Source organism: Leucoraja erinacea, chromosome 30 (genome assembly GCF_028641065.1).
Source record: "Leucoraja erinacea ecotype New England chromosome 30, Leri_hhj_1, whole genome shotgun sequence".
NCBI classification, from domain to species: domain Eukaryota; kingdom Metazoa; phylum Chordata; class Chondrichthyes; order Rajiformes; family Rajidae; genus Leucoraja; species Leucoraja erinaceus.
In genome coordinates this window covers 5210436-5223920 of record NC_073406.1, presented here as the reverse complement: position 1 = coordinate 5223920, position 13485 = coordinate 5210436, and the positions used below count along the sequence as shown (strand labels likewise).

General features: G+C 43.8%; 1 protein-coding gene across 1 annotated transcript; it reads left to right on the top strand.

Moving 5' to 3' along the window:
• Window positions 1-1315: 1315 nt before the first annotated feature.
• aurkaip1 (aurora kinase A interacting protein 1) lies at window positions 1316-9097 on the top strand. The gene is made up of 4 exons (XM_055659220.1): window positions 1316-1440; window positions 2628-2726; window positions 7204-7661; window positions 8902-9097. Exons 2-4 carry the CDS (start codon window positions 2666-2668, stop codon window positions 9016-9018), a joined length of 636 nt encoding a protein of 211 aa, XP_055515195.1. The 5' UTR covers window positions 1316-1440; window positions 2628-2665; the 3' UTR covers window positions 9019-9097.
• The last annotated feature ends 4388 nt before the right edge of the window (window positions 9098-13485 follow it).

Genomic DNA, 13485 nt, shown 5'->3' with positions numbered 1-13485 from the left:
AAACTGCTATTCCTTGACAGTGTATCCATAGATCATCTGATTGCCAATAATTATTTAATAATAACCAAAGGGTGATCTCCAACAACAATATCTGTTCCCCAAGCTGTTTTTGTTTTTCCTTCAGAGACCTAGAATTTTTCCTTGACCTCTCCCGCATGTTATATGTCTGAAGGAAAAGGTGATGATGAACCTGACAGGCAGATATAAAATTATGAGAGACATTAATATGACACAGTCGTAACCATTTTCCCCAGGGTGAAAATGTCAAAGACTAGCGGGCATAGCTTTAAGATGAAAGGAGCAAAATTTAAAGGAAATATGCCGGTCAATTAAAATAGAAATTGTGACAGGTGCTTGGACTCGCTGTCAGGGTTGGTTGTGGAGACAGATAAGATTGTGGCATTTAAAAGGCTGTTGGATAGGCTTATAGATAAGGATGGCCATGGATCATGTGCAGGCAGAGATTACTTGAGCAGTATGTTTGTCACGGACATTGTGGGCTGAAGAGTCTGCCCTGTGCTGTTCTCTTCTGTTTTATGATGTGGGCAGCCTGGTCAGTTGGACAGAGCGTGATAAATGAAATTGAAATCAGAAAAGTGAGAGGTTTAGTATTCAGAGAGTAGCAATAAACTAAATGGCAGGGCATTAAGGGGTATAAAACGGTGCATGTCCAGGTAGAAAGGATTGTTAAAATATATTTGGAATGCTTTCCTTTATTAGCTAAGATTTGGAACGTAAATACCGAGAGCTGTGTGGGAATTGTTTATTGTACTTCATAGGCCACTGCTTGCCTAATCCTAAGGGGAGAATATTACATTGGAGTGGGTGGAGGGAACACTTAGAGGATGTTGCTAGCACTAGAAAGTTCTACCAATGGGGAAAGATTGGATTGTCCCTGTTTTAGAATAAAAAGGCTGAGGAAAATTAAGGAATATTTCTGAAATAATGAAGGGACTAGACGGAGGGAAATATTCCCCATAACTGAAGGTTCAAATACCAAGAGGTGATAGAAGGATTGGCGGGAAGATGAAGAAAATAAAATCATCCCGTTAAACTCCTTAAAGCTCCAATTGAAAATCTGTGACCCATGTGGATCGAGTCTTGGGAAGATGCATGGGAGAAAAGCTTGAAAAGTATTGAACTAATTCATCAATTTAAAATAAATTAAAAATCATCAATTTAAGTGCAATCTCGCGAAGTGTCAGATCGACAACTGCGGGCAGAAGAGGGACCCATTGGAGTGGTTGTGGAGCCCATCCTGACCTTTTATTCGCGGGCCCACCTGGACATATCCAGCCTGAGGCGACGACCTAGACTGCAGCAAAAACACACACACACACACAGGCTGCAAGATCTGCCCGTAAAGCGGAACCTTCGTTTAGTGTCTGAAGGGGAAGGGTTTGCCTGCCGTTACCGGATGTAGTGGACACTCTGGATGGGGTAAGTCAGATGCTCTAAAGCTTCACATAATCTGTCTGTATTGGCCGGTCTAAGTCGCCACAAACCCTGTCCCTACAACCAGCATGTCGCCAGGACTCCAGGCCCTGGGTTACAGGGGGTTGAACAGACAAGGACTTTATCTCTTGGAGCACAGGAGGATGAGGGGGTGATCATATTAGAGGTGTCAAAACCAGGAGGCAGGGTGGATACATATAGTCTTTTACCCAGAGTAAGGGAATCAAGAACCAGGGGACATAAGTTTAGGGTGTGAGTGGGATAGATTTAAATAGGAACCTGTGGGGCAATCTTTTCAGTCAGGGTGGTGGGTCTCTGGAACAAACTGCCAGGGGTAGTTGAGGCAGATGCCTGTCAAGAGTTGAGTTTAGTTCATTGTCACGTGTACTGAGGTACAGAGCAAAGTTTTTGTTGCGTGCGAACCAGTCAGCAGAAAAACAATACATGATTGCAATCGAGCCAGTGTATAGATCGTATAGGGATAACATTAGTGCAAGGTAAAGCCAACAAAGTCTCAAGATTAACATTAGATAGTCCGAGGCGCTCCCATGAGGTAGGCAGTAGTTGAAGACTACTCTCTAGTTGTGGTAGGATGGTTATAAATATGGACGAGCAAGCGGCTCGTCCATGTTCCAGAAGTAAGTTAGTATGGAGGAATCAAAGCTGCCATGTAGGTCAGTTGCCTTGTGTCAAGTCAGAGATCTGGGTTTATCTAGAGTCGTACGGCTGGAAACAGGCCATTCGGTCCAACTTTCCCATGCTGAACAACATGCCCCATCTACACCAGTCCCACTTGCCTGTGCTTGGCCCACAACCCTCTAAACCTATCCTATCCATGTACCTGCCCAGCTGTCTGTTCAATGTTATGGTAGTACCTGCCTCAACTACCTCCAACAGCAGCGCATTCCATACACCCACCAGCCTTTGTGTAAATAAAAAAAGTTGCCCATCTGGAATAGTCTCTTTTGTCTTTTCATCACTATTTTCCATCTTTATTCCCATGAGGAAATGAGAGCCGGAGTAGTCCACTAGACCCCCTCAGTTCTGCTCTGCTATTCAATACCATCTATGCTGGCTCTCCAGCAACCTTGATGGTTGTCCTGCTCTACCCCCACCTCATCCTGCTGTTGGGTTTGAGGTCTTGTTGGACTTATAAATATATTTATTTTTAGGTTGAACTGAAGACTCCAAACCATTTGCTTCTGAATGAATGACCGTAATGATTCTGTCAAGATTGTCTTTGCAACTGGCGAAAGCACACAGGATTCCAGGTAAGCTGAAGTTCCACAATGAGCTATTTCAGAACGCAAAGGAGCCGCATTCTGATCATGGTCTAAAAAGAACATTGATCAAGAAATATTCTACTGAGGTGGGAACGAGCTGCCAGAGGAAGTAGTTGCGGCAGCAACGGGTACATGAACAGGACAGGTTTAGAGGGATAGGGGCCAAATATGGGTGAATGGAATTAACTTAGATAGACCACTTTGGTCGGCATGGGCAAGTTGGGTCAGAGACCTGTTTCCGTGCTGTGTGCAAATGCTGCCACGATGAGCAAAGGAGCCTCCTTCCTTACTGCACCATTCTGTGGTTTTGTGTCTTCTCAACTCCCTTGCTTAGTTGCCATCTCTCACACAAATCGTTCCTTCTCAAATATGGCGTGTAATGATTTACACTGTTGTAAATATGAGCTCTTTATTACAAACCAAAATAGACTGATTATCTGTGTCCTTACTTGAGGTGAACAGCTGGTTATCTGGTTGCCCATTTCCTTCGCTCCATAGATGCAGCTGCACCCGCTGAGTTTCTCCAGTACTTTTGTCTACCTTCGATTTTCCTGCATCCGCAGTTCCTTCTTAAACACATGGTTATCCACAGACCTGGGGGAGTTTTGTTTGTCTGTGTAATTCTGTGTGAGTTCACTTGTTCAAGTTCAAGTGATTTATTGTCATGTGTGCCTGATAGGACAATGAAATTCTTGCTTTGCTTCAGCACACAGAACATAGTAGGCATTTACTACAAAACAGATCAGTGTGTCCATATACCGTAATATAAATATATACACACATGAATGAATAAACTGATAAAGCGCATATAACAGATAATTGGTTATTAATAATCAGAGTTTTGTCCGAGCCAGGTTTAATAGCCTGATGGCTGTGGGGATTAAAGTATAGAAGAAATAGAAGCAGGTCGTGGCTATTTGACCCTCACGCCTTTTGTGTCATTCAGCAAAATAGGGGTGGCACAGTAGAGCCGCTGCCACACGGTGCCAGAGACCCGGGTTTGATCCTGACATTGGGTACTAGCTGGGTGAAGTTTGCACGTTCCCTCTGAGACATGGTTTCCCCCCCCCACATCCCAATGACTTGTGGGTTTGTAAGTTAATTGGCCTCTGTTAATTGCCCCTAGAGTATAGGGGGTGGTAGAATCCGGGGGGAAATTGACAACAATATGGAGGGAATAAAGTTGGACTAGATTAGTGTAAAGAATGGTTGATAGCCAGTGTGGACCCGGTGGGCCAAAGGGCCTGTTTCCATGCTGTATCTCTCCATTGACAAAATTACAGTTAATCTTATTTCAACACGAATTTCCTACATTAACTTAATGTATTTGCTTGATTCGCTTAATATCTGCCTAACTCTTGTGAATACACTCCAACCAAATCAAGACCATCCTGTCAAACCTCGGAAGAATTCAATAATGGACCATTGTTAAACCAATGTTAGTATAAACTGGACATTGAGGAAGGATAGTGGGGTTTTTGGGATGAAACTTTTTGCCTGGTATGTTGAAATGCAAATACATTGGTGGATTTCTAACTATCACTGAAAGCATGGGGATTTATTAGAGCCACTTAAAATGTTGAAGTAATGGAATGGGTAAGATTTGCAAGAGTCAACTGTTGGCGATGAGCATGTCACACGGGAACCCAGAGATGCAAAGTTAAGGGGAAGGATTTGGATGCAGGGAGCAAAATATAATCATCAATAAGTTCAAGAGGAAATTTAAGATAAACTCCTTTCAATATAGAATTATTGGGATCATGAGCAGTTGAGGCATTGTAGAGGGTTCAAATAAACATGAAGTAGAACGGAAGAGAAGGAGTTGATGGGCGGAAGGAGGTTTGTGTTGAGCACAGTTTCATTGTGGACTGGAAACCCCTTCCCGAGTTAGTGTGAGATGGAAGATGTAAATAAACTGTATTTATATAGCAACTTTTGTGACCTCAAGAAATTGCAAAGTGCTTTTTGCTAATTAAGTATTTTTAACACAGAGTCGCTATTCCCATGTTTTTTTTTGCTGAGTGAATTTCTCCATCCTTTCCTGAAAGGGCAGTGGGAACCTTGACTTAATGTTTAGTTTGTTTTAGTTTAATTTAGTTTAGAGATACAGAGTAGAAACAGGCCCTTCGGCCCACCAAATCCGCACTGACCAGGGATCCCCACACTAGGGACAATGTACACTTATACCAAGCCAATAAACATGTACTTTTTTGGAGTGTGGGAGGAAACCAAAGGTCCCGGAGAAAACCCACGTGGTCACGGGGAGAACATACAAACTCCGTACAGACAGCACCCGTAGTCGGGATAGAACCCTTGTCTCCGGCGCTGCCTTCGTTGTAAGGCAGCAACTCTACCGTTGCGCCACCGTGCCCCCAACAAAATTGCCAGGCTTGTACAATGTTAGGCCTTTGTCCTCCTTGATGATGGAGATTGCAGGTTGAGGCAGTGCTTTTGAAGGAACTTGGGCAAGTAACAGCGGTGCCTTCTGTAAAGGGTACATACAGTGGCCACTTTACGCTGCTGTGATGTTTCGTGCGGTGTCATTCTAGCAGTGTACACTGTCCTCGATGTTGCTGAACAGCTTGAGAGTTGTTGGAGTTACATTCATGCAGGCAAGTGGACAGTAGACTATCAAACCCCTGACAGATGCCTTGCATCTCATAGACGGTGGAAATGGTTAAGGCCGTCACGAGTATGACACTGACCACACGGAACTCTGCCTCTGGCCAGTTCTTGTAGCCATGGAATCATTGTGGCTGAACCAGTTCTGTTTTCTGTGACCGTTCCAGTGTCATTGCCAAAACGTTTGCCCTCGAGATCATGTCTACATTTGATAACCATTAACTAGCAATCACAAAACCTTCAGGCAACCTTTGGAATAATTTACTAAAATTTCCACCATGGATGTTGGGAGTGCCGATATGTTTCTGAATGTATTCTGCTGGGGTGAACTCCTGGGCTGGAGCACAGGGTTGTTCTCTCTCCAGCGATTTGCCCCCAGCCGGAATATAAAATGTTAGATAGGAACGGAAAATGCTAGTAGCACTCGGCAGGTCATGCAGCATCTGCGGAAAGAGAAACATATGTTTCAGGTGGAAGCCGCTTCAGTAGAACAGGGAAAGTGAAAAAGGGTGTCACTTTTAAGTTGCATAGAGAGTGGATAAAACATGGGATATCTTTGTATGGACGTGTGGCCTGGCTTGCTGTGGTGATAAACGCGAGAGAAAGAGAGAGGGAGAGAGAGAGAGGGAGAAGAGAGAGTTTATTTCAGTTTATTATAAGTTGCTGAGCACTGCAACTTTCAAAATGGTACTTAAGAAAATATTTATGTCATCCAATGTTATACAAATATTTAACTTTGCAACGTAGATGATTAATCTTATAGCCAACAAAGTGCAGTAACGGTATCATTGGAAAATTCCACTGACCATGTCTCCCTTGATCTTTAGGACAGTGACACCAATGTGATGTTTATTGCTGCTGTACATTTAAGCTAGACTGTTAAAATACTTTGTGGAGTATTTGCTGCTTAAAGAGATCTGGCACAGATAATTCATCATTAATAAATGTTCTGATTGCAAACATGTCAAATGACCTCGCGTTACAAATTCTCGCGTTAGTTACACCACACAGACCCACCTCTTCTGTTTAACCAGGCTGTGAATAACCTGATGTCCTCTGTGCAAATCTTTCCAAACTGCCAGCCTCTGCTCTGAACAGTGAATCGCCTACAGATTATAGGCCTGTACAGCACGGAAACAGGCCCATCTGTCCCCATGTCCACGCTGACCAAGATGGCATATTTGGTCCCATTTGCCTGCACATGCGCCATAGTCCTTCGAATCCTTCCTATCTCAAGAAAGAAATGGGTTTTAATTCTATAAGTTTATGTTCTCCTTTGTGTTCCTCTTCCAATGAAAGGACTGAGATAACAGTTGATCTTGGTGCTGGCAAGGTCAATGCTGCACCTTGATCAACCTCACAATATTGAGAATTCCTTGATGTATCTTTCCTATTTCCTAATATCATCACTTGTTTCGTCATCATTTATTTGAATATTAAATGATTGATTGAAAAATACATTAAAAAAAGTGCCTTTTCCCCACCTGTTCCACATCGATCCATTCACACTACTTCCATGTTTCCCACTCTCGCACCCACTCCCTACACACTTGGGACGGCGGTCAATCGACCGACAAACCCGCACGTCTTTGCGATGTGGGAGGAAACCGGAGGATACCCACCTGGTCACGGGGGGAACATGCAAACTCCACAAAGACTGCGTCCGAGGTCAGGACCGAGCTCTTGTCTCTGGCACATTGAGGCAGCAGCTGTGCCACTGTGCTGCCCTAATACTAGGACTTGAAAGGTCTCTTCAATCAATTGAATCCGATTGCAAAAGACTCTTTGGGTTGTATTAGTTGTTGCAGGATTTGATGCAGACTTTTTATTATTTTCTTTTCAGCAACACAGTCTCTTTTTGGCTCTGTTCTTCAACGATGTAGTGCACTATCTAAAAATTGTTACACATCACCAAGACAAAGTAATGTGAAACCGCAAAGTTGGTGTACGATAGATCATGAACTGGAGGAGCTGCTGATTCCACGGAAACTGTCCATTAGTCCCTCAGAAAGTTGGCTAACAATTAAATACTGGGCACCCAGTCTGGACCCACAGAATGGACAAGGTCTTGGTGTAGGTTTGTGGGATCGTTCTCTGCTGTATGAATGCCCTCCCGTTGAGGGATCCCAACATTTTGAAGAGGATGGTGCAGCAACAGACTATAGTGTGGACAACATCGAATGTAGGAATGTACTGAAGATTCGCCGGCGAAAGATGAACAGGCACAAGTACAAGAAGTTGCTGAAGCGAACAAAGTTCCTGCGTAGACGGATCAAGGAGATTCGTAGAAAACGGCGGCAGGTGAGAAAGCATAAAAGTAGCCTGGTACCGTACAATATGTGTAGTTTATCCACAAAGCCCCTGGGTAAATGGGAATTCAAGGGCACAACGTGTTAAATGTGTTTAAAACGTATTTAACAAGTTGTGCTCGAGGTATATTCCCTTCTCCCACATCCTTACCATGCGATTTTCTCCACCTCTATTACAGAGCGAGCAATTAATCGATGTTGCAGCATAAGGTCCAGCTTTTGCCCCCTATCACAATCAGTCTACTGAAGTGCCCGACACAATATGTCACCTATACATGTCCTCCAGAGATGCTGCCTGACATGCTGGGTTACTCCATACTTTGTTTTAAAAAATATATAAAACAGCATCTGCAGTTCCTTGTGTTCTTCATGTGTCGAGGAGGAGAGTTAGACTTTAGACGGTAGAGATACAGCGTGAAACAGGCTCGAGTCCACGACGATCAGCAACAGCCTCGTACACCTGCACCATCCTACACACACTAGGGACAATTTACAATGAACAGAAGTCAATTAACCTACACACCTGCACGTGTTTGGAGTGGGGGAGTAAACCGGAGCACCTGGAGAAACCCTGGTCGTAGGGAGAACGTACAAACGGCGTACAGACAGCACCCGTGGTCAGGATCGAACCTGGGTCTTTGGCACAGTAAGGCAGCAACTCTAACGCTGTGCCACTGTACCGCCCTTTTCACGGCCTGTTACTTGGCTGCATGTTTGTTAAGAGATAGAAACATTTGCAGCATCACTCAACCTGAAATATTTGGCATCTGCAAGAACAAAAAGCGTTGGAGTAACTCAACGGGACAGGCAGCATCTATGGAGGACAAACATAGGCAACGTCTCGGGTTGGGCCTTCTGTGTCTATGGTGTCTGGGAATTATTATTGGTCACGGGTTAACAATTGACCACAAGGGTGACGGACGATTCTTCACTCACATTTCTCTGTGATCCACCTGCCTGACGTCAGCTAATTCATTCCAGACTAAGGCTTGAATTTCAAATTCCTGTCCTGAATTAAAGCTCAGTATGTAAGCCTTGCATTTACCCAATAATTGCAATGTTCACACTGTGTTTATATGGAGTAAGTTTTGTTTTAAGCAAGTACATTTGTATTATGTTCAACATGCTCTGTCAAAGTTTCAATTATGAATCAAAGTTATTTTAATTTCCAGGCACAATTAAAGAAGGAATTTGCCTCTGATCAAATTGATCTATCTTGTATCTTGTTACAGCTAAGGTTTGAGAGAGATTTGAAGCGAATCTGGAAAAAGGCTGGTTTGAAGAAAGCACCGGAAGGCTGGCAGGCCCCGAAGATATTTGTGAAGCGATACCAGGGCAAGTCTGAGTGATGCTGAGATCAAAGTAACTGCATTCTCTGCAGTGCGGAGTGTAATACCTTGTCCAGAATTAAAATCTAATTATCCCTGACACGTGTTTTCATTCAGGATCCAATACATCTCGCTATTAATTTAAACATTGAATTGAGTTCACGCGTACACACACACACACACGTACACACACACACACACACACACACACACACACACACACACACACACACACACATACGTACACACACACACACACACACACGTACACACACACACACACACACACACCCACGTACACACACACACACACACACACACACACACATACGTACACACACACACACACACACATACATACACACACACACACACGTACACACACACACACACGCACACGCACACACATACACACACACACATGCACACACACGTACACACACACACACACACACACACATACACACACACACACGTACACACACACCCGCACACACACACACACACCTTCTCACTCTCCCCTTGCAGGGAAAAATAATGAAATAACAATTAGTATTTTAACACATTGGTTTTATTATTAAAGAATATTTATATGTTTAGATTCTCTATAATTGTTGCAATAGTTTTATATGGGTTGCTTTTTTTCCCACACAGAATAACATGGGATTATACAGGAAGGGGGGGGGGTTTGGCCATTGGGCCCAATAGCTTTATGTTGATGCTTATACTCCACATGAGTTTGTTAAAAATATACGAGTGATATATTACTTCTTACTCCCTAAACTACATGTACATTATATTACAAAAGTTGATTTATAAATGGCAAACTCTGCAGACTATACCTGTATAGTCCGAACATTCATCCTTTTTTATTATACAAATGCAAATGCACACAGTCTCATAAAAATGATCAGTACCGACCGGTCTCTTAAAAATTAGCTTGTAATAAATAATGTTTAGGAAACTTAATGATCCTTCCAACAGAAAGTGCTGAGCAATTGTTAAAATATGATCAATTCTTTACTTTTGTCTCCATTCCATTGCTTACTGATTTTTCATCCTTCCCCTCAAGGGAGCAGTGCCACATTGAAATCGGGCTCATCGCCAATCCAAATCTAACTCTGAATTCATGAAAGTATGTTTGTGATTGAGATCAGAGGGAAACCTGGTGCCCTTCTCACCTTTCAGATGATCAGGAAGGGGAAGTTTCGAACAAATAGTCTCCCCATCTAATTCAGAGGTGCTGTAACTAATAGCTTATGCCTTATCCTGCACATACTTAGGTAAACAAACACAAATTGGGGAACAAGGCTAGGTTTGCTGTTGGCTGAGTTCAGTGGAGTCATAAGGAATGGGGTGTTTGTATTGAATTGGGATCGACTTCATAAACTTGCGTAGGAAAGAACTGCAGATGCTGGTTTAAATCGAAGGTAGACGCAAGACGCTGGAGTAACTCAGCGGGACAGGCAGCATCTCTGGAGAGAAGGAATGGGTGACGATTCAGGTCGAGACCCTTGAAGGAATGAGTGACGTTTCGGGTCGAGCCCCAAAGGGTCTCGACCCGAAACGTCACCCATTCCTTCTCTCCAGAGATGCTGCCTGTCCCGCTGAATTACTCCAGCATCTTGTGCCTGCCTTCTGCATAATAAACATGGTCCTTTGCTTTGGGAGACTGTGTTTTAGGGTACATACTATCATTGGCGTCCTCTGTCCAAACTAATGGAATGGTTAGTGGTTGTTACAAATGTAGACAGCATCAAGGGGATTGTCTGGTATAGAGGAAAGACAGAGTAAGGTCTTTACCCAGAAGTTTGAAAGCAATTTGATAATGACAACTACACTTAAATTTGGTGGTCTCTACAAAAAAAATGTGATTACTCTAGACTTTTTTTTCATTTTATACAGCATTGCCCAATTATCAGAGATAATTTAAAAAGTACAGTGTTACAATAATTGATAGAAAATCCTTAGTACTTTAAAACATATTTTTTCCCCTCAATTTCATAGACCTACAATAACTACTCTTGTTAACTACTCAAATAGGTTAATGTTCACATTTCTGTAGATGGTAGTGGGTTTTTATGGTGTTAGATTAAGGAATCACTCTACAGTGCGGGGGGGGGGGGGTCCATGTAGAGGCCAGCCTCTCGTTCAGTAGAGGCCAACCTCTCATTTATTTCACTCCTCACCAATTGTCATCTCAGATTCTAAACAGTGATGCCTCACAGACATAGCGTCCTGACTCTATTTGGCTTTGTGTCTGTTGCCATTGAATCTCAAGCCACCAGTCATTTCTACAGCCTGTGTAGAAAGGAACTACAGATGCTGGTTTACACCGGAGATGGACACAAAGTGCTGGAGCAAGTCAGCGGGTCACGCAGCATCTCTGGAGATCGTGGACTGGTACGAGGTGTAGCTCAGATAACTGTGGGAGTCGGTGAGTTTATAGTAGACGTCAGTCGATAGTGTGTCCCCTGTGATGGGGACAAAAGCGATCAAGAAAGGGGAGAGAGGTGCCCGAGATAGTCCAAGTGAATCTGGTGGGCAGGGTGGAAGTTAGTGGTCAATGGGGAATTAAGCATTTCGTTGGTCAATGGGGAATGAATTAAGTCTGGAGCTCCAACCCAAATTGACTGGTGTTTTCATTGAGACAAGAAGGATGGTGGCTCATTTAAAACAAATATTTCTCTGTCCTACTTGGAAACTACAACTCAGTCTGCATCCGACGATGAATATCGGAATTGTCAAGTACTACTGGTGTCGTCCGGAGACAGGAATTTGCCGGGACTTTGGACATTGGCAACCCTTCCTGATGGTTGGCTTGGCTGATGGCCCGAGTCTCCTGGAGACGTGCTGTGGCCTGGAGTGGCATCTTCATATGTTACCTGCAGGATGGGCTGACCTGGAAACTTCGCCTGTTGAGCTTCTCGGGATTGTTGGACGCCATGTGGGAGAATTCCCTAAAAATATCATGATAAGTTTCGTCACCTGCAAGATAAAATGCATTTGGAGTGTGAGGTGGTAAGATGCTCGGAGGAAATAATCGGGCAGCGTGGAAAAAGGCCCCTTCGGCCCACACCGACCAACATGCCCCAACTACACTAGTCATGGCTGTGTGACTGTACTATCTTAAATACATTATAAAAAGACTTGTTATGGAATGGATTCTAGATGATAATAGAAATTGGTGCAGGAGTACGTCATTTGGCCCTTCGAGCCAGCACCGCCATTCAATGCGATCATGGCTGATCATCCCCAATCAATACCCCGTTCCTGCCTTCTCCCCATATCCCCTGACTCCGCTGTTTTTAAGAGCCCTATTAAGCTCTCTCTTGAAAGCATCCAGAGAACCTGCCTCCACCGCCCTCTGAGGCAGAGAATTCCACAGACCCACCACTCTCTGTGAGAAAAAGTGTTTCCTCGTCTCCGTTCTAAATGGCTTACTCCTTATTCTTAAACTGTGGCCCCTGGTTCTGTACTCGCCCAACATCGGGAACATGTTTCCTGCCTCTAGCGTGTCCAAACCCTTAACAATCTTGTGTTTCATGATACCAGAAATGCAGAGAGACAAAAAAAAATGCTGGAAATACTCCACAGCATCGATGGGCTTTTTGACCTGAAACATTACACTTCTCTTTCCACAGATGGTGCCTGACTTCTTGAGATATCTCAGTAATTTCAGGATTCTGGCATCTGCAATTATTTATTTTTTGTTTGTTTTATTTTTCAATTAACGGGGGAAATTGAAATTGACTGCAACACTTAGCTTTAATACGGAACAAATGCCAACAGGTCTGAAGCCCTGGCTGCCCTGCATGATTCAGTTTACCCAGCCGCTGCTTTCAGCTCTCTCCTCTCCACGGAGAAGCACCTACTGTATGTCTGTCTACTGATAATTCCCAATTTAAATGCCGCAGTCAGTCCACAGCCTTGTCTCAACTTGTCGCACTGTGCTGATACAGCACTAGGGGGCAGCATCGGCTCGTCATCTACTGCATATCACACACAGCACCTTTCTGCATGAGTGCCAACCTGCATGTATACACACTTCTCTTTCCACAGATGGTGCCTGACCTCTTGAGTTATCTCGGTAATTTCTGTTTTAAAACAGGATTCTGGAATCTGCAATCTGTATACACAGATGTACACACAGGCATGCAGTAGAACAAAAGGCACTACTCAATCTCAACCATACAAGATTTGCTCGTTAAGAAACCCAAGGCTCCATAGATGCTGCCGCACCCGCTGAGTTTCTCCAGCACTTTTGTCTAGATTTTTACTGGCTGCAGCTTAACAACGCATTCTGCTTCCTCGTTACTTCATAGAACCTGGGTCTGTGGAACTCCCCGCCTCTATCCCTACAAACCTCACCATTTCTTCATTAAACCATCTCTCCCATCTGTGTCACCGTTGCCACTCATCCCTACCGGAATCTCCCCAAGCCCAGCCGTGCTTTCCCCAAAGTCCAACGTATCCCCCCCCCTTGCT